The sequence below is a fragment of the Podarcis raffonei genome, chromosome Z (assembly GCF_027172205.1).
Source record: "Podarcis raffonei isolate rPodRaf1 chromosome Z, rPodRaf1.pri, whole genome shotgun sequence".
Taxonomy (NCBI): Eukaryota; Metazoa; Chordata; class Lepidosauria; order Squamata; family Lacertidae; genus Podarcis; species Podarcis raffonei.
Window position 1 is genome coordinate 17,786,213 of NC_070621.1, and position 20,375 is coordinate 17,806,587.

General features: G+C 44.8%; 1 protein-coding gene across 5 annotated transcripts in view; it reads right to left on the minus strand.

Annotated features, from left to right (window-relative positions):
* Window positions 1-3,978: 3,978 nt before the first annotated feature.
* VAV2 (vav guanine nucleotide exchange factor 2) overlaps window positions 3,979-20,375 on the minus strand; it is a 151,974-nt gene continuing 135,577 nt past the window's right edge. For 3 of the 5 annotated variants that reach the window (XM_053374213.1, XM_053374210.1, XM_053374211.1), the window contains 12 exons: window positions 19,303-19,391; window positions 18,647-18,663; window positions 17,700-17,715; window positions 16,524-16,651; window positions 15,499-15,573; window positions 14,738-14,790; window positions 13,560-13,676; window positions 12,241-12,328; window positions 10,441-10,564; window positions 9,491-9,577; window positions 7,260-7,414; window positions 3,979-7,120 (listed from right to left, as the gene is read on the minus strand). In XM_053374213.1, coding sequence (XP_053230188.1) covers window positions 7,073-7,120; window positions 7,260-7,414; window positions 9,491-9,577; window positions 10,441-10,564; window positions 12,241-12,328; window positions 13,560-13,676; window positions 14,738-14,790; window positions 15,499-15,573; window positions 16,524-16,651; window positions 17,700-17,715; window positions 18,647-18,663; window positions 19,303-19,391 — 997 coding nt within the window. In that variant the 3' untranslated portion in view covers window positions 3,979-7,072. The remainder of the gene's footprint in view (window positions 7,121-7,259; window positions 7,415-9,490; window positions 9,578-10,440; window positions 10,565-12,240; window positions 12,329-13,559; window positions 13,677-14,737; window positions 14,791-15,498; window positions 15,574-16,523; window positions 16,652-17,699; window positions 17,716-18,646; window positions 18,664-19,302; window positions 19,392-20,375) is intronic. The other 2 variants (XM_053374212.1, XM_053374214.1) reach the window with 1 other exon arrangement.

Here is a 20,375-nt window from a genome sequence, read left to right on the forward strand (position 1 = left end):
CTCAGGGATCACCTTCCGAGCTCTACTTTTGCACATTGCGATATTCTGTCGGTTGTAGGCTGTGCATTTTCTGAGCTCTGCAAAAAATCCTGTTCACCAATTAAGGAGGAGACTTTTCCTTTCAATAACGTTTCCTTTATTGTATTTGTAAAAAGTATTTCTATTCCACCCCCTTACAAAATATTAGGGAGTTGTCCAGCAAGGTAAAAAATCTTTAAAAGCAGTGTGAAGCAAGTGTTGAAAACGGCTGGCTAGACGAAAAATCGTTTTAAACAACTGCCTATGTCTGTCAATGTAAGCGAAAAGGAAAAGTTAGAGGCCGCTAGCCGCGTCTCTGCAGGAAGAGTGTTCCATGCAGCATGGGAACAGCAACACCAAACACAGGGATCCCACGGAAGGCGGGATTGGGCCCTCTTAACAGGGCGGATGACTAACTTGTAAACCGCTTAGAGGCTTTACTACAATCAAGTGATAAACGTTCTTGAATAAACACATAAATGAAATAATTGCCTCCAAGCAGAGCTTTGTGGCACAATAAAGGGCTATCAGTCTTGCAAGCAAAGGGAAAGTTCAAAGTTTCAGAATTTATTTATTTATAAGAATAATTATATTCTGCCATTCATAAAAGAAATCAAAGCTGATTAAAATAGCAGCACCATCCCCGATACAATAAAAATGAATGTAAAATATATCCTCTCAGTTGTGTGCATTAGCTTTCTGGAATAGAAAGGTTTTCAGCAGAAGGCACCTGCTGGATTGGGCATGTGAGCCTGCCAATGTTTTCCAAAAGGAGCTGAATTCAGGGCCTTCTCACTGCTTGCCCCCAGACTTTGGAACTCCCTCTCGAAGCCAGACCGGCCTTTTCCTTGTTGTCCTTTGACTGGCAGGTGAGGATTTTTTTGTTCCAACAAGAGCAATAATTGACTACTATAATGAAAGAGCTGGTGCTGTGCTGTTTTTATTGTAATTTTCTATATGTTTATAACAGTCTGTGTAAAAATTAGTGTGGATATGCGGGCCAGTGGAGAGGCAAAATCAAAATTAAGAACAGAAGCAGAAATATTTTGTTATTGGGGTACAGGAAAGCAAGAAACACACAGCACACACAGGACATACATACAGACGTGGTCCTTTCCTGCCACAGTCTCCCTGCCCCCCCCAAAAGCTAGGTGACTCTTAAGGATGAAGGGGGATGCCTGAGGGGGGGAGAGGTAAAAAAACGAGAGAGAGAAGGGATGTTGGAGTTGAAGGAGAGATAAACACAGATGACACTCCCCATTTTCAGGGTTATTTTTACATCTTTCCATATAGGACTGGGGGGCTCTAAAAATGGAGGAAGATGCTGGTGGGATTTTTTGGTGAGAGGGGGGCATTACAAAAAGGCAGAAAAAAGCTACAGGAGGGGACACACATGCACTTCCAAGCGTGCACATCATCCAGCTGCTTTGCTGTTTTCTTGCATTTCTCAATCCCTCTGTGTAAAACCACGGAGATGTTAGTTTGTTTGTTTGGTTGGTTTGCTTATGCGTGGGAGAGATTTTATTAAGATAAACAGTAGCAAGCTAGCAGGCACCATTCAAAATCCTCAGATGCTGCTCAGAAGAGGACCCAGGAGATGCGAGGAATAGAGAGAAAAGCAGCTGCTTCTGCATATATGTTTTCATTTTATCTTTAAAGCGGGGCAGCGGGTTTTTTGTTTTTGTTTTTAAGAGAGAGAGAGAGAGAGAGAGAGAGAGAGAGAGAGATGCAGGAAGACATGGACTGCAAGTAAATTAAGGGAAGGGAAGCTGCAGGTCCCCTAAACATTCCTCAAGTTTCCCCAAGGAGCTGCAGCTCACCGGTTGAAAACCAATGGTTTATTATGCTATGGTCTTAAAGCCTTCAGGCATTAACTAGAGCTAAGTGTCCTGGACTGACTGGATGAAGAGGAGTGGTGGAGGCACCAGTTGGGGAAGGCCCAAAGGAAATCCCAGAGAAGGAAGGGTCAGAGCCCAGGGACATTCTTGAATGTTTCATAACTCTGTGGCTACTATATGATCTGCCCAATCACCAGCATGAGCAAGCAGTTACCAAAGGGTGATTGGTTGAAGAGTGATTGGATAGCAGAGCTATCCACCCTCCCTGCTTTAACTCATGCAGGATTCTTGGCAGTAGCTGACAAAGAGAGAGAGAGAGTGAGTTCTGAGAACCAGATGGAGATATCTGGAGGGCCACTTTTGCCCCTGTACCTGAGGTTTAGTTTGGGGTGCTTTTCATTAGGGAAAAACACCAAAAGGGCCAAACACTGTGGTGAAAACCAGCATTCATATCAGAAGAGAAATTGTTTCATAGATTACCGGGTACATATCTGTTTGGAGTGTCAGACTGGGGAAATCAATAGTTCAGACACCTGACACACGAGTTGGTTGAGGGTCTCTCTTTGCTGAAGTTGCAGCACTGAAGTGAACCTTCCAGGACACAAGCCTGGGCAGTGTGTATGGAGCTCATGGGCTGCCCAGATGACCAGATCCCCCTCTTGGGCTCGCTGATGGGGTCCAAAGGAGAGCAGAGCAATACGTTTGGCACAGGAGTTGCTCAAAGGAGGCGTACAAGGTGCCAACCAACTGCTTTAGGGACTCCACTCCAGATTTGTGGTGGGAAAGTGGGATACAAATGTAAAATAAAATAAGTGAGGAGCATATGATGTTTTTACTCAGGTGCTACTGGGAAGTTTTGTCTGATGTAAATCAACAGTTCAGCTTTTCTTCAGGAGAACATGAAAGTTTATTTATATAGCTACCTCCATTGGAAATTTGATTTTAAGTGTTTGCCATTAAACTTCAGTGTGAAGGTGGCAAAATTATCTCTCTTTGGCCTTACTAAAAATGCATTTCTCTCTCTCAAATCTTTTGCGAAGGGTCTGAGAGGGAGAGAATTTGACACATAACCCTGTCTTCTGTATCCAAACCCTGCCAGCTGTGGGAAGACAGGGACCTTCAGTGTCCACAACTGCCTCATAGAGGCATGACCTACTGAGAAGAGTTGCTGTGTTCATTAGGCCTGGCACTCCAGAGCAGACCTTGTTTCTTCTAAGGAAGAGTAAACTTCACTTGCTCTATGTGATTTATTGCTGGCTCGCTCCTCACACCATCGAAAGGGTTAGGGGACATTCCATGGTCTATGGTCACCCAGCTGTACCCCTGTTGTCTGAGGAAACCCCCAGCAAGCTTAAGAGAAACACCAGGATCTCCTTTTCAAAAAACAACTCTCTGTATTAAAGTGTGAGAAAAAATAATAATCTATGGCTCTAGTTGCTGAAGCCTCATAGGGGAATGCCTCTTTTAAATAGATGCATTCTTCCATCTATTGTATGCAAGAGAATCATGGAATTGTAGAGTTGGAAGGGACCCCAAGGGTCATCTAATTCAACCCCCTGTAGAGAATGCTACTTCTTAAAGTAGGATTATTGGCCATGATGGCTGCAGCTGATATTAGGTGAAGTCCAATAAATATGGTTCCTCACCCCTGATGTAAGAGGTGGCACTCCACTCTCACAAGAGAGTGCTTCTTTTAAAATAGGGACTTTTTCCCATTTCCTGCATGCAAGAGGAGAAATGCTGCCTCTTAGATCAGGACTAGGACAGGTGTGGCCCTCCAGATGTTGCTGAACTAGAACTCCTATCATCTGTGACTATTAGCCATACTGGCTGCTGGAAGTCTGGCTATATATGGAGGGCACCATGTTGCCTCCCTCTGCTTTAGATCATATCCCACAACTGTGCCAAGATTCTGAGAAAGACATGCAGGTGATGGGAGCATCTGTGTGTCTCAAGCAGCAGCTCAACCATTCCTGTTTTCCTGACAATCACAATCGCAAATTGCTTGTCAGTTCCTCTCCCATCTATAAACCAGACTTCACATGATCTTACATAATCTCCCATCTTCCATCCGGCCCCAATTCAGGGGTAGTGCAAAAAGAACCAAACAAGAACAAACAAATCAGGGAATTTACATATTCTTTTTTTGTCCATTGGTACAATTATTTTAAAAATGTTTTTTCTTCTTCAAAACCAACTAAAATATATGTACAATATTCTCACCACATCATCATCATCATCATTAAAGAAAACTTCCTTTCTTATTCACAAATATATATTGTGGTGACAAAGTGGGTCCATAATTAATTACAAACGAAATAATCCCTTAGATTGGGGGAGGGGGAATATTACATCAGTAAACAAACATACAAAAGAAGAAGAAAACCCAGCCCCCTCCAACCCAACCCACCATCCCTTTCCTCCCCCACCCCAAGAAATGCTTTTATTTTTTCTCAGAATTCAGCACAGAAGGCAGCAAAGGCATTTCAAGAGAGGTGAGCGCTGCTCCAGTTTCATTTTTGAAGTATGATTTGCCTTCACCGAGAGGTAAGCAACCAACAACCCTTAGTTATTTCTTTTTCTGGCAGAATACCCTCCCCACTTTCCCCTCCGTTTTCCAAAAACTGACCAACAGAACTGCAAGGCTGTAGACTCCATGCACATCTTATTGGAAGCAAATCCTACAAGGAAGCCTGACAGCTGAAGGTGCACAAAAGTAGGAGTTCAAAGGTGCTTCAGTTTATGCTTTGCTGGCTTCTCTGGGCTGCTCCCTGCAGCAAGTTCCAAGATCAGCTCTTTGCATTTGGTAACAGTTATGGATCAAAGAGGCACCCAGAGGCAGGAGAGGTTGGTTCATTGGGGCACAGCCCCACCAACCCCTGGTCAGTCCTCAAGCCTGTCATCTTCTTACTTTCAAGCCAGACTGGGATGGGGGTGGGGTGCTGGCTATCAGCTTCCTCCTCTTCCTCCAAGCAGATCCTCACTATACAGTTAAAGCACATTGAATAGGCATTTAAGAACATGGCTACCCCCCAAAGATTCATGGGAACTGTAGTTTCACCCTCACAGAACTGTACAGTGGTACCTTGGGTTACAGACGCTTCCAGGTTACAGACTCCGCTAACCCAGAAATAGTACCTCGGGTTAAGAACTTTGCTTCAGGATGAGAACAGAAATCGCACGGCGGCAGCGGGAGGCCCCATTAGGTAAAGTGGTACCTCAGGTTAAGAACAGTTTCAGGTTAAGAACGGACCTCTGGAACGAATTAAATTCTTAACTCGAGGTACCACTGTACTTCCCAACAACTATAACAAACTACAGTCCTCGCGATTCTTTGTGGGGGAAGCCATGCATGTTGAAGTGTGCTTTGCATGAATGCAATGGGTCGATCCTGTGTTGTCCTTGCAGAGCTCAGCAGGGACAGTAGGGATGACACTAGAATCAGCTGCCTCTGCCTGTCAATGCAATCCCTAAATAAATTATTTCTTAAGTGCACCAAGCACCTCTGGATGGGAAATGAACTTGGTTGTTGGGGGGGGGCAGGATTTAACTGCCGGTGATGGTGCAATCTGGGTAAACAGGGTGGGATATTAATTTAGAGAAATAAATTATTTTAAGGTGATGACTGAGCGAGACATGTTGAGTTTTAAGAAAACGAGTTGCATATTTTATTCAGAACTGACAGCCCTTATCAAATCCTAACCCTTAGGGTGACCAATGTTTGGATGTCAATGGGTGTTTTAACACTTCTCTCTTCCCCAAAGAGTGAAAACTGTGAAATTTGCTGATTTCTCGATTGGGTGTGCCCTGAGGATGTTCTTGGACTCCAACTCCCATCAGCCTCCAGTAACCAGCATGGGATGATGGGAATTGTAGTCCAAGAACACATGGAGGACCCTACGTCGGGTGGGGAAGGCTGTTGTGGAGCACAAGCCCCAGAGAACCAGCCTGACATCCCCCAATCACAAGGGAGAAAATCCACTCAGAGATGTGCAAGGGAGCATTTTTCAGACTGAGAGCCACATTCCCTCATAGAGAACCTTCTAGGGAACACATCACAGTGGTTGGCAGGGCCAGTAGTGGAAGTTGGTGGAGGGGCAGGTGCAAGTCTTACATTTCTATGGCAAGCTATATCCCAGCCATGAAAAAGGCAAGTGTTTGTATGTCCACCTTTCTCCATCCATTCACCCAAGCAAGAGGCATTACCCCACTGCAAGGTGAGATATCCAGTCAGCCAAACCCACTTAAGGTGTGGAGCAAGCATTGTTAAATGGGGACAGGGGTGTGTGGATGTGGAGTGGCCTCTGGGACGAATTAAGAGGCTCAGATGGCCACTTTCAGCCCCCTGGGGTCTGAAATCCCCCACCCCTGCACTAAGAAATGAGGATCAATGTCACACTTCTTAAAAGTGAAGGAGAACCTGATGAACAAGGTCAGACGCAGGTGATGCCTCACCTTTCTGGGCAACTTTCCAGGAGTGACATTCTCAGGGTTCCTCCTCACCCAAATTGAGTAGACGGTCCTTTTATGCCAACTGGGGAGGGTGTGATGCCTGAATGAGAACAACACAACCATGGCCCTGCCCCCAGACACCAATTCATGCCTGTTGAGTGTGTGAGATCAGTCCCACATACCATCCAAACTACGTCTGTAGTCTGTAGTCTGTGAGAGGACTCCCTCCATTGTCCTAATGCTAGAGTCCCCAGAAGCCTTGTAGAAATCAGGACTCCCCTTCTCCATCGCTCCCCACCCAGGAACAAGAGACTCTCTCCAATTCCAGAGTTCCACCATGCCATCCCTGTGGTGGTTTTGGTCCAACCTTCACTAAACAGGCTTTGTAAATCACCCCTAAGCCATGTGTCACAGAAGGCTTCCCTCAGACACCCCACAACTTTCCAGAAACACCACCCAACTTTGGATTTCAAAATCTTATGTACAAGTCAAGCCATCAATGAAAGATAAAGCTAAACTGTCTCTCCCAACCCCTCACCCACAGAAAGCACAAATGCGCAAAGAATCCCGTTCTGTTGCATGTCCATGTGCGTTTGCTTGCTTGCTTGCTTGCACCCCATTTGTTACAATAGGCCCAACAAGAGGCTTTTGTCTTAGTTGTTAGTGCCGGAAGAGGGACAGTCGCTTTTTCAGAGCCCCAGAAAAAGGGCTTGTTTCGGCTTTCCACTGGACCAACTGCTGACAGCGCCTGGGAGCTCCAGATGTCACTGAACACCCTCTTCTTCAACGTAGGTCGAAGGGAACCAACCAATCTGCAGTGGGGGATGGAAAGCAGCAATTAAAAACACAACACCCAGAGTCAGACCCAGGTATCTATCCACTCTTAAGAAGGACCCAGCTACCCATGTTAAAATGTAGAAGGACCCAGTTATCCCAACAACCAGCACGTACTCTTCCATTGGTTTCTCCTTTCCACCAGCCCTGGTCCCCGCCTATCCGGCTGTAGATCTTCACAACGTCCCCTTCTCTCAACGAGAGCTCCCGCATGTCCCGTGCAGCGAAATTGTACCTCGCCACCGCCGTCCCTACGACCCGAGGTGTGAATACTGCAGGCAGACAAAAAAAGGAAGGATGGTTAGGAAGCATTGTGGTGCTTCACATCTGCCAGACTCTTTCCTGAGCACAGCTGGACCGAGTTCAACCTGACCTCTTGCATCTGCTGTAAGAGCAAGGCAGCAGAATTTCACCTTGTGCAGAGAAGCACATAGACCTCATTTGAAATGTGTCACAGGACATTGTTAAATTGGTTTGTGCCTACTGCTCTGTGGGAATGGAATAAGATTCTTGGATTTTTTGGGGGGGAAACTGGCATGTGAATTAAGCCACTGATGAAGTGCTGTGCAGATCATACAGCACTGGGGTGAGGAACCTTCTTCAGCCAGAGAGCTGCATTCCCTTGCAGACAAGCTTTCAGGGGCCACATTCCAGTGGCTGGTGGTTTGCCAAGGCCCAACACCAACACATGCATCTCACCAACCCTGAGGACCCACAAAATTAAAATGCACGGTCACAGTTCAAGGGAGCATTCCTACCAGGCAAAAGCAGTCAAGAAAGGTGTGAAGCAAGGATGAGGTGGGGGGGTGGCTCAGTGAGAGGGGTGGGTCTGGTGAGAATCCCAAGGGCTAGACAGAGAGGTTTGGCAGGCTGCATTCAGTTTCTGGGCCTGAGGTTCCCCACCCCAATATTAGGTAATTCTCTTCTTTGCAATGTGGTCCTCATTCAAAATAGTTAAAACGTAATTACTGCAGAAAGGACAACTCCGCCATTTTTTTAAAAAAATTGCAGATGTGCTGGAAGAGGAGTGATTTTTTACAAACATGCTTTAAAAAAATAAATCCCTGGTGAAGTCGCCCTGTGCTTTAATGCATCCATTCAGCAAGCAGAGGTTGAATTGCGTTCCATGCAGGCTGAAAAGTGTAGTCTGTCTAGACAGGCTTCTAAATGTGGGATCAGGAAAGGATGCAATGGATTTGCCTCTGAAATGTGGCAATGAATGGGACACAGGGACAGCTTGTGCTTGGAATCCAAGATGACACGGGAAGAGTGCAAAGGCAGCAAAGGGAAACAATCCCACCAGGACATTCAATGCCCCACTGAAACAAATGGGCAGGACAGAGAATGCTGGTCAGGTATTTTTTTGCAAAGAGAAACATGGAGGAGGTTTCCACAGCTATCCAGTAGGAAATTCAGCTCAGAGAGAGACTTGAGTTTTGATCCACCACAGTCCAATATTGACACCAAGTTCTGGCTAAATGGAAGTTGGAGGTCAGCTTTGGGGGAATTACTGGGCAGGGGGGAAGGGGGAAATAGCTCCCCCCCCAATAATTTATTGTGCATTTTCAGGGTCAGCCAATGATATTTTGCTGCCAGAAGCAAAGGACAAGAAGGTTGCCCCTCCCATGAAATGTACAGAACCCCCCCCAAGGGCCAGCTGTTTAGGAGGTACAAGCCAGATCTTGTAGCGCACAGAGATTTGTTCTGCAACTCCTTGCTGCTGACTACCCACAACCTGCCTAATGGTCAGGGATGACATGGGGGGGGGCACAGATCCACACCATAAATTAAAACCACAACCAATATATGTTTAAAGCGCATGGCTTCCCCTGGCAACTGCAGTTTGTTAAGGGTGCATATTTTATTCATTTGTTGCATTTATTTATTGCATTATATCCCACCTGTTCCTCCATGGCTCTCTCCCCTCCTCATTTAATTCCCACAACACCTTGCGAGGTAGTTTAAGCTGAGAGGCGGTGGCTAGCTCCAAAGTCACCTGCAGTGAATGCCACAGCCGAGTGGGAGATTTGAACCCAGGACTCTGTGAGAGGAAACTACAGTTCCCAGGATTCTTGAGTGGGGGGAGCCATGTGTTTTGAATGTGCTTTGAATGCACATTAAAAGTTTGCTGTGGATCTGGCCAAGGACTGTTGTGAAAGCCCTTTTCTCCTCCAGGTGACCAATGGATGAATGTCTTTTGGTGGAGATGATGGAGATGGCAACATGCTGCAATTTCTCAGGCTACCACCAGAGGCCAAGTTCCTCTCTCTTTTCATGCACATATGTATACATACAGATATCTAGATATATATATACACACTAACAAACACATATGTATATATATATACCTGACCAGAAAGGAGTGGAGGCATTCTGAGAAGTGAAGTTGTGGCCCTGAGGACTGAGAAAGGAAAAATTGTAGGAAGCACAGGCAGCTGCAGAAAGGTCAGAGAGAGAGAAACAAAGCAACGGGAGAAAGGAAGGAAGGAAGAAAAGGGTCGGAAAACACAATTAACGAGGGAAATTAACAAAGGCGGGGAGAGAAAAACACGGCACACACCCAGTAAAAGCAAACTCAGAGCATGCAGAATTTTTTTTTCATTCCCGCCCCCCAATAATGATAATAACTATGTTTTAGTTTTTGGAATATCAAAACATTATCATTGGATCAGACCAAGGCTCATACAAAGAGTCTGGCTGCTGGATCAGGCCAATGGCCCATCCAGCCCAACATCCTGTTCTCACAGTGGCCATCCAGATATAGATGGGAAGTCCACAGAGCAAGACCTGAGCCCAACAGCATCCCTCCCCTCCTGCAGTTTGCAGCAACTGGTGTTCAGAAGCATTGCTGCCTCTGGCTGTGGAGGCAGAGCATAGCTCATCTGCCCATTTTGGCCTGGAGCAAGGAAGAGGGGAGCCCGACTGCCTTTAACTGTTCTTAGGGGGCAGAGTGAGATACACACATCCCATAGGACCCACTCCCCACAAAGTATATAACATGTTGGTAGCGACTAAGCCCCTGTAGGTTTTGGGGTTGCATGCAATGTTTATCACACTCCAAGCAAATCCACTGAAACTGATAGGCATGATTAACTTAGGTAGGTACGGCAATTTCAATGGGTCTACTTTGAGTGGAACTTGCTTGGATGCAATCCTTGGCCTGTGCCTTGCAAGCAGAGTGTTTGCTCTACTGTTGAACTAAGGACAGAACCCATAACTTCCCTGTCCTGGGTGTTTTTACTCTCAAGTGATTAAGAGAAACTGATTGAAGGAAGGGATTTCAACTTCCTTTTATTACCTGGTGACCGAGTCAAGGTTCTGGAGGTAGAGCGTTCCCGGGACTTGTAAGGGTATTTCAATGTTGTGTCCAGTTGTTTAAAACTCTCCTTGAGTGAGTGAGCTTGATAGTATTCAACAAGCTCCTACAAGGGGATGGAAGAAATTAAAACAAAAAGCAAAACTGTAAACTTCTTGGAAGAGGGTTCTCAAAATAAACTTTAGCCACCAAGGCAGGCATACCTGGCCAAGTTCAAGGTGTTAATTACAGTACACAGTCGTACCTTGGCTCCCAAACGCCACAAACCCGGAAGTGAGTGTTCCAGTTTGCGAACACTCTATGGAACCTGAATGTCTGACGGGGCTTCTGCGGCTTCCAATTGGCTGCAGGAGCTTACTGCAGCCAATCAGAAGCCGTGTTTTGGTTTCTGAACGTTTTGGAAGTCGAACTGATTCCGTTCGACTTCCAAGCTATGACTACATTATTATACAGTCAAACCTCAGTTTTCCAACGTCTTGGCTATCGAACGTTTCGGAAGCCGAATGCCGAAAACCTGGAAGTGAATGTTTCCATTTTCAAACATGCCTCGGAAGTTGAATGGCTTCCGAGGTGTGTTTCTCCATTTTTTCAATGGATTTTGCTGCCAGCCCTTTGATCCTCAGTTTTCGAATGTTTTGGAAGTTGAATGGACTTCTGGAATGGATTACATTCAAAAACTGAGGTTCCACTTTATTATTATATATTCATTTATACCCTGCCTTTTCCCCTGATAGGGACTGAAGGGAGGTCTACAGATGAAAACAAGAATTGCTAAAAACATAGAAAAACAATAATTTAAAAATAATTAAATGTTGATAAAAATTAAAGCTTTCCAAACTGTGTGTTGTGATGCAGTAGTGTGTCGGCTGCAATGTGTAGGTGTATCGTGTGAATGCTCCCCGCACTCCTCCCAGGGCTGGAAAGGGGTTAGTTAAACCTCTGGTTTGCTAGGAAAACTGAATTACCGTTTCACGAAATGATATATGTCTAAAAAGTGTGTCTCCAACATGAAAAGTTTGGAAACCTCTAATATACATAAATAAAATTTGTTTAAAACATAACCAGTTACTACCATAAAAATAGCATGGCACCAGCCCTTTAATCAAAAGCACTCAGTTCCCCAAAGCTTGTTGGAACAAGGTTTTCACCTGCTGGCAGAAGGATGACAAGAAGGGAGCCAGTCTGGCTTCTCCAAGGAGAGAGTTCCAGAATCTGGGAGCAGCCACCAAGATGGCCTTCTCCCGCAGCCCTACCAAGTGGGCTTGTGAAAGTGGTGGTACCAACAGAAGGGCCTTCACCAAGGATCTCAAAACTCTGGCAGGTTTGTATGAGGAAATGTTCTTTCAGATAGCTTGGACCCAAGCCAGGTAGGGCTTTATAGGTCGTAACCAGCACTTTGAATTGTGCCTAGAAACGGACTGGCAGCCCCTTCACTTGAAACTCACCACTTATTGACACCAATAAGTACTCTTTGTACTCTTTTCAAAGCCTGCTGAAAACATTTTTGTTTGGACATGTCTCCCCAGATGTTTAGAAAGTTGATATGAGCATTAGTGTTTTTAGTCTATTGTTATTTTGACTTTTCAAAAGTATTAAATTATTGTATTGTTGTCAATTCTTCTTTTTCGTTTATCTTTTTTTGTGAATAGCTTTGAGGGATTTTTTTTTTTACAATCAACCAAGCTGTGTTTAAATTTTATGAAATATGTTAATAATAATAATAATAATAATAATAATAATAATAATAATAATAATAATTTACTATCTCCAAACAAACCATACCAATAAGCTTTCAAATTTTTTTGCTTCGGTGATGTGAATCCAGTTGTCTTTTTCAACCACCTTAATGTGCTTCACCTCCTCATTAAACCTGCAGGGGGAGACATGGAGTTGGTGAACCGGAAAGATCACAGTCAGATTGGGATGGTTTGGAATGCCACTATGCCCCTACAGCAGGGGTCGGCAGCCTAAGGCCCATGGGCCACAAGCAGCCCATGGGGGTCATTTAACTGGCCCATGGGCCCCCGCATCCCACTCAGTCGGCTCCCGTGCACTACGCTAAACCAGCGTGGAGCAGAGTGAGGACCGCCTTCCGCTATGCCAGCCAGCTTACCATTGGCTGCAGGAAGGTCCTGCAGCCAATGGGAAGCTGCGTACAGCTCCTCCGCGCTGGAAGGAGCACTGGAAATAGCATTTGCTCATGCATGCACTCTGGCCCACCGCAGCTTCTGCGGGACAGTGAACCGGCCCAAGTCACAAAAACTTTGACAACCCCTGACCTACATGAATGGTGGTGTCCTAAAAAAGGCCTATTGACCACAAGGGATGGGCAAATCTGACTCTCTCTTTTTTCAGTTTCCCAGAAATATTTAAGAAAGAAGGGATGTGTTGTTATGTGGGGTTAGTGTACGATGTAGTTTTGAAATTGGTGGTTGTGGAAGCTTCAGTCCACTACAGTCATACCTTGGTTTTCGAACATGCCTAGTTCTCAAAACATTTTGGCTCCTGAATGATCAAAACCCAGAAGTGACTGTTCCGGTTTTCGAACGCTGTTTTGGAAGCCGAACGTCCGACAGGGTTTCCTGCAGCCAATCAGAAGCTGCGCTTTGGTTTTTTAATGTTTTGGGAGTCGAATGGACTTCCGGAACAGATTCCGTTCGACTTCAAAGGTATGACTGTATTTTGATTCAGAATTTGCATCCTCAAATTGTAGCCAAGGTCAGACAAAAACCTGCCCCTTGATCTTGGGAACTATCATGCAAATTTTGGTTGCGTTATCAAGGTGTTCAAATGCAGAGTGAGCAAAAACAGCTTACAAAATGATATAGTTTATGGGGCAGTAAAATTGGCTTTGCCAGCAAAATAATACCCAGGGCTCATCCCCTGCACAGGGCCCATACCCTAACCATGAGCCCATATGCCAGGACAGAAGCATGAGGTCCTTCTCCTTGCCCTACAGATACAGGGGGCTTTTTTTGTTGTGGCCCTGCCCAGGCAGAATCCCCTCTCCTAACAAGGCTGGTGATACAACTGCAACCATTCCTGCACCCGCTGCAAGGAACTACACCCCATCTCAGAACAAACCTAATTAGATCACTTACTTAATGCTGATTGCAAAGCGCTCAGCCTCTGCCGGCCTCTCCCGGATCAGGTACGTCCCAGTAACATGCAGCTTCAGGAGATTGTCTGTCTGCTGCCTTTCCATGTTTCCTGCAAACCTGAAAAACAAAAAACATGAAATGCTCATTTACTCATTTGTTTTTGAGAGCTGAATTTTCTAGTTTGGAACCCCTACTTTCGTTTTTCCAAGTTTCTAGCCCCTGTGGCCAAGCAGTAACTTGTATGGATTTATTAGTAATTTGTATTCATGCTACATTTGCATTATTTCAGCATTTGTTTTTGTTTAGGTGGTCTGCTATTGTTGCTTTAGTTTTCTGTACAGTGGAACCTCAGGTTGTGGAAGTAATCCGTGACGGAGGCACGTCTGCAACCCGCAGCGTTCGCATCCTGCAGCGCCACATCTGGGCAGGCGCAGCTGCGATTTGGCGCTTCTGTGCATGCGGCAAAATCCAAAAGTAACCCGTTCCAGTACTTCTGGGTTTCCCACGGTCCACAACCCGAAAACAGGTAACCTGAAGCGTCCGTAACATGAGGTATGACTGTACACTGCTCCGAGATACGTTTTACATATTAAGTGCTACAGAACCCATCTGAATCAAGTTATCAATAAGGTAACTTGAATAAATAAGGTGTTTTTTTAAAAAAATTATTTATAAAATTTTCAAATTTAACAATAATAATAAAAATTATACATCCAATTCTAATCTTTCCACTTTCAGACTTCCTTCAGTCTATCTGGAAATTTTCATGTTTTCACAGTTATTCACATTTCTTGCATCTATATTGTTTTGTTTTTTTTAACCAAATTAATCTTAACAATTATTATAAAACAATATTTCTTTCCATTATTATCACAGAGCTTCTTGAAAACCTACAAACGTTAATTGACCTTCACATATATTCTTAATATACTCTGTAAATTTATTCCAGTCCTTGGTAAATCTCTGGTCTCGCCGGTTCCAAATTCTCCCCGTTAGCTTGTCTAATTCTGAATAAATAAGTTTTAATCAGTCCCAGCTGGCATGGCAATTGTCAGGCGACAATGGAAGTTGGATTCCAGAAACACTTTGGCTACTCCAAGGTATACCAGACAAAAGCCATGAGCATCCACCTTTAGGTCTCCTGGTAATGCATGCCTGATTTGAACACTAGAACTCACCAAGGATAGGCAGAGTAATCCATCTCTCGTGATGGGGGCCGGCTGTTAGGAGGCTGCAGAAAGCAGAGCAGAAAAGAGTTACGCAAGCAGTGGCATCCTAAGAAGGCAAACAGTGGGTGGTTGTTTTTTTATGAATCACAGCATTGTATAGTTGGAAGGGACCCCAGGAGTCATCTAGTCCAACCCCCTGGAATGCAGGAATCACAGTTAAAGAATAACTGAGAGATAGCCGTCCAGCTTCTGCTTAAAAACCTCAAATAAAGGAGAGCCCAGCACCTTCCAAGGGAGTTCATGGACCATGTATAAGTGTGTAAGTTAATGAGTTATTAGCTGTGAGGAAGATGAAATTGGCCACATTGGACAATATATTAGCAACATAACTGTGCCCTTAAGTGAACATAAGAGGCCTGCAGCTGGATCAGGCCACAGGGAGCCCATCCTGTTTTCATAGTCACCATCCAGGTGCCCACAAGCAGGACCTGAACACAACACAATCTCTCACCATTTGAAAATTCCGAGCAACTGGTATTATACTCATCATGGCTAGTAGCATGCATGCTGATTGGCTTATTTCCATGCCTCCCCCTGCCACCCCCGTATGTTTGGCTGAATGTCTCCAGACCAAGAAACACAAAACCTCTTGATTTGTTTTTTCTCAAATTATACACTGGTTTTGTCCAGTTTTCTAAATAAAGATCTATCAAGACTTTTCTCCCATCTGCAGAAGTTAACTGATTCTGCTAACATTCCTGTCTCCTTACTCTGGCATCCACTGGGCAGGGTTTAACTGACGAGCTGGGGAAATAACCAGACTTCTTCGACAATATTAGCCTTCCCTGCAAACAAAGACGAGAAAAAGAGTCATAGGGCAGAGTCACAGCAAGAGTAATAAAAAGAAATTGTTATTTAGGGGAATTGAATTTAATTCTAAATTATATACTGGAAATGTGGGAGATTACAAGGGGTAAAAAAAAATATGGATGCATTGTGCCATATTAGAAGCAAAAAAATTTGTTTTGATGAATCGGAAGAGCCGCAAAAGATTCCATTGGGCACATGGATTGATCATATGGACAGACTAGCTACATACAAACGAATTGCATGCCGATACAAATTAAGAATGGATAAATATGAAGAAATCTGGAAGGAATATTTAAGCGATAAGGCGGACAGTGGTGGGAAGTAGGGGGAGGAGAGGTGGGGAAATATTGTTAAAAAGGTGTAGTCATAGGTATATCAGTACTCAAATCTGAAATGTTAAATTGTGTTATTAGTGTTATTGTGGTTTTTGTTGTATGTATTTTTTGTGGTTGTTGTTTGTATTGAAAAAAATGATTAAATAAATTTTTTTTAAAAAAGAGTCATAGGGCAGAGTCATAGGGGGTGCTTTTGGCCTCAGAGAGTCATAGCTTCAGTTAACATGGACCAGGAGAAGCAGGACCAGGAGAAGGCCGCAGTGCAAGCAGGCTGCTGGGGCAAGGGCTGGGGAATTATGCTAGCCATCCAAGTTGCCCAAGAGGCCACTGTTCTGAAGCGTCCAACATAACACCCATGGGTGCATTGGTACCCTTGAGGTCCCCCCTCAAGGAAGAGTAATGTCAGAAATCAAGAAAGCTTTCCAGCCAAGCAAAAATGCTCAAGGAGGGTGTGGCCTGGGGAGACTTATGGGGGCCATACAGAGAAGTCTGGAGTTGCAAATCAGTTCCATTGGATGCAATGGCTGAACTTGTGCCCCATCTTCACCTAAGATCTCCTGGATGTTTCCAGAGGGCCTCCCAGCACTCACCTCCCACCACTGTGACTCTGGGTCCCCTCGGAGGAGCTCAATAACTTCTCCCGTTTGAAATGTCAAGACGGGCTTCCCTGGGGGAGCTGGGTTGCCATGGTAGTTCTGGACTGCCACCATTTTGGGACCTGCATGTAGACAGAAGGAAGGAGAAGCTATGCTGAAGTTGGAAGCAATTAAGTCAGTGAATGAACTTCTATCAAAATGTAATCATCATCATCATCATCATCATCCACTCATCTGACTGGGTTGCCCCAGACACTCTGGGGGGCTTCCAGAAAAATAAAACATCAAACATTAAAAATTTGCTATGCAAGGCTGCCTTTAGATGTCTTCTAAAAGCCAAAGTTTTTTATCTGTTGACTTTGCTGTTATATGGGGGAATCGAAGGCTGATATTGCTTTGGGGCAGCCTCATTTATTTAAAGCATTTCCCCTTTTCACTATTTGGCCAATGAATAATAAAGATTCCCAGAGCAGCCTACAGATCAACTAGAAATAAATAAATCAGTCTCTGCCCTTGAGCTTATATTCTTTTTAAAAAAACAACCCAGCCTCTTCTGTTTAATCCTGCCTTTTACTCAGAAACAATGAGGACTAGACTATCACTTTAAGGGGAGAATAGAGCAGCTGCTTTGCATACAGAAAGTCCCAGGTTCAATCCCTAGCAGCATCTCCAGGTAAGGCTGGGAATATCTCCTGTCTGAAACCCTGGAGAGATGCTGCCAGTCAGTGTTGACAATACTGAATTAGATAGACCAACTCTTGGGGTATAATGCTAGTATTTAATTCTACCCTTATTCAGAACAATGAGGACATGAACCTCATTTATTTTTAGTGGAAAGTCCCTAGCTCAGTGGCAGAATACCTGCTTGGCATGCAGAAGGTCCCTGGTTCAAGCTCCACTGGCAGCTCCAGACAAGGCTGGGAAAGAGTCCCTTGCCTGAAACCCTGGAGAACTGCTGCTGTTAGTGTAGGCAATACTGAGCTTGATGGGCAAGTGGTGTGACTCAGGGTAATGCAGACCATTCACCCATGCTCTGAGACACACACCAGGGATGCAGCTGATCTGTTCTGCAGTTTACTGTTCCTCATCTCACTAAGCAGCAGGAGTATTTTGAGAAAAAAAGAAAAAGCACCAGCAGTAATAATAATAAAGAGAAAATAGCAAGCTTACCCATATTCAATGAATCCTGGAGACAGACAGACAGACAGACAGAAAGAGAGAGAGAGAGAGAGATTTCAAAATTGTACAGTGGTACCTCGGGTTACATACGCTTCAGGTTACATACGCTTCAGGTTACAGACTTTGCTAACCCAGAAATAGTACCTCGGGTTAAGAACTTTGCTTCAGGATGAGAACAAAAATCGTGCTCCGGCGGCGTGGCGGCAGCAGGAGGCCCCATTAGCTAAAGTGGTGCTTCAGGTTAAGAACAGTTTCAGGTTAAGAACGGACCTCCGGAACGAATTAAGTACTTAACCCGAGGTACCATTGTATATGATTCTTTCTGGGCCACAAAACATCCTGCTTGCTGTAACAACAGTTCGCACTCTTCCTCTGTCTTCCCTCCGAGAGTTTAAAAAAAAAAAGTATCGCAAAACAGGTACAAACCTTGTCAAGAAACAAAAAGTTAACTCTTGCTTAATACGGGGGGGGGGCCTTTTCAATCTGGGAGCATTTCCTAGGGGCTGCATGCTAGTGGTGAGTGGGGCTAAAATAAAAAGTGGGCACAGGAGGCAAAAAAGGGGGGGGCAAACAAAGTACAGGTGGACGAAATTCAGCTATGCAAAAGCCAGAGGTTTTCCCACATTTTGCCTTGCTTTCTCTGTCCTCCATCAGAGCAAAGAGAAAAGGCATCAGGTAGGCTGGCACTGGGTGTGCCTGTCAGCAGAGCCAATCTGCTGCTTCTGCTCCCACACTTGGACAGAACTGCCCTCCCTGTCGTCACCTCAACTTTCCCAGTATGTGGCAGTGACTTTGCAGGAGTGACCGACTGCTCCCGTCCCAATCTCCATTGCCAAGTGATGCCAGTGCACAAAGGAAATGAAATAACAGGCAGTTGCAACCAACAGATAGAAACATCCTTTCCTGGAGAGAAGGCAAAAAGAAGTGATGGATCTTACCTGGTCTGCAGGTGAACCTGAAGATTTGGGTGGGTTGGGGAGAAATGAAATGAAAATTCTGATTAGCTTGAGCAGGAAGCTCCACATTTCAGTTTACACTGTGGGCTTACTTACTTTACTTACACCCCTCCCTTTTCCCAGACTAGGACTCAAAAATGACATACACAAATTAAAGGAACACAAACAGAATACGAAAAGCTAAAAGCATATGAAAGATAATTGTTAAAAAGGAATGAAACTCATTTAACAGAATACAATATAAACATCAAATATATTTAAATACAGATAAAAACAGCACAGCACTATTTCAAAGCCCTTTCCTTTAATAATAATAATAATAATAATAATAATAATAATAATAATAATAATAATAATAATAGTCCCAAAAAGCCTGAGAGAATAAAACAGTCTTCACCTGCTGCTGGCAGGAGAACAACAAAAAGGGAGCCAATCTAACTTCTCTAGAGAGGGAGTTCCAAAGTCTGGGAGCAGTCACCAAGAAGGCCCTTCACAACCATTGCCTGGGGTGGCTGCTCTGAGGCTTTGTGGGCACCAAGAGAGGACATTACGGGTGCCATTGCACTCACGTACCACATTAGGGACTGACGAATCATTGAGGCAAACCACACGGGAGCTTCCGCATAGGAGAAACTTACTAATTTTGCAGGGGGGAATGACTTCCAAGCATTCCTTGTGAGCGCCAACTTTGCATTTCACACACTGATAACCCTGGTAGAAGGTCCCTCTGTGGAAAGAGGAGTTGGGGAGGGTTAGGAATCACAGCTGAATAACTCGCTGTTAAGGTAACGGTAAAGGTAAAGGGACCAGTCGTGGCCAGCTCTGGGGTTGCGGCGCTCATCTCGCTTTATTGGCCAAGGGAGCCGGCATACAGCTTCCGAGTCATGTGGCCAGCATGACTAAGCCGCTTCTGGCAAACCAGAGCAGCACACAGAAATGCCATTTACCTTCCCGCTGGAGCAGTACCTATTTATCTACTGGCACTCTGATGTGCTTTTGAACTGCTAGGTTGGCAGGAGCTGAGACCGAGCAACGGGAGCTCACCCCGTCATGGGGATTCGGACCACTGACCTTCTGATCGGCAAGTCCTAGGCTCTGTGGTTTAACCCACAGCGCCCAAGCCCTCTGTTAACCTCTGTTAAAAACCTCCAGTTAGGAAGAGTTCACCACTTTCCAAGGGAGTCTCGTCCACTGTTGAATGGCTCTTATCATCAGAAGGTCCTTCTTTAGGTTTAGATGGAATCCCCCTTCTTGTAACTTCCCCCACCATCAGCAGAGACACATGACCAGATACTTCTCATGTACAAGCTTCCCCACACCAAACCAATTTACCTGCATTCGTTTTAGGTGTTTCCCCTTCTCCAAGGATAGAGCAGAGAAAGATGCCTTATACAAAGTCAGACTATTGGTATTGCTCAGTACTGTCTACTCTGACTGGCAGAGGCTCTCCAGGATTTCAGGCAGGGCTATTTCTCAGCCTTACCTGGAGATGCCATTGGAGAATGAACCTGGGTTCTACTGGATGCAAAACTGACAATCTACCACCATGCATCCTTTCCCTCAAAATAAAATACGATTCCAGTCTTAAATGGAGTCAGGCCATATTAAGTCTATTTAGCTCAGTACTGCAGGATTTTAGGCAGGGGACAATCCTAGCCCTACCTGGAGATGTTTCTGGGAATTGAACCTGGGAACTTCTGCATGCAAAGCA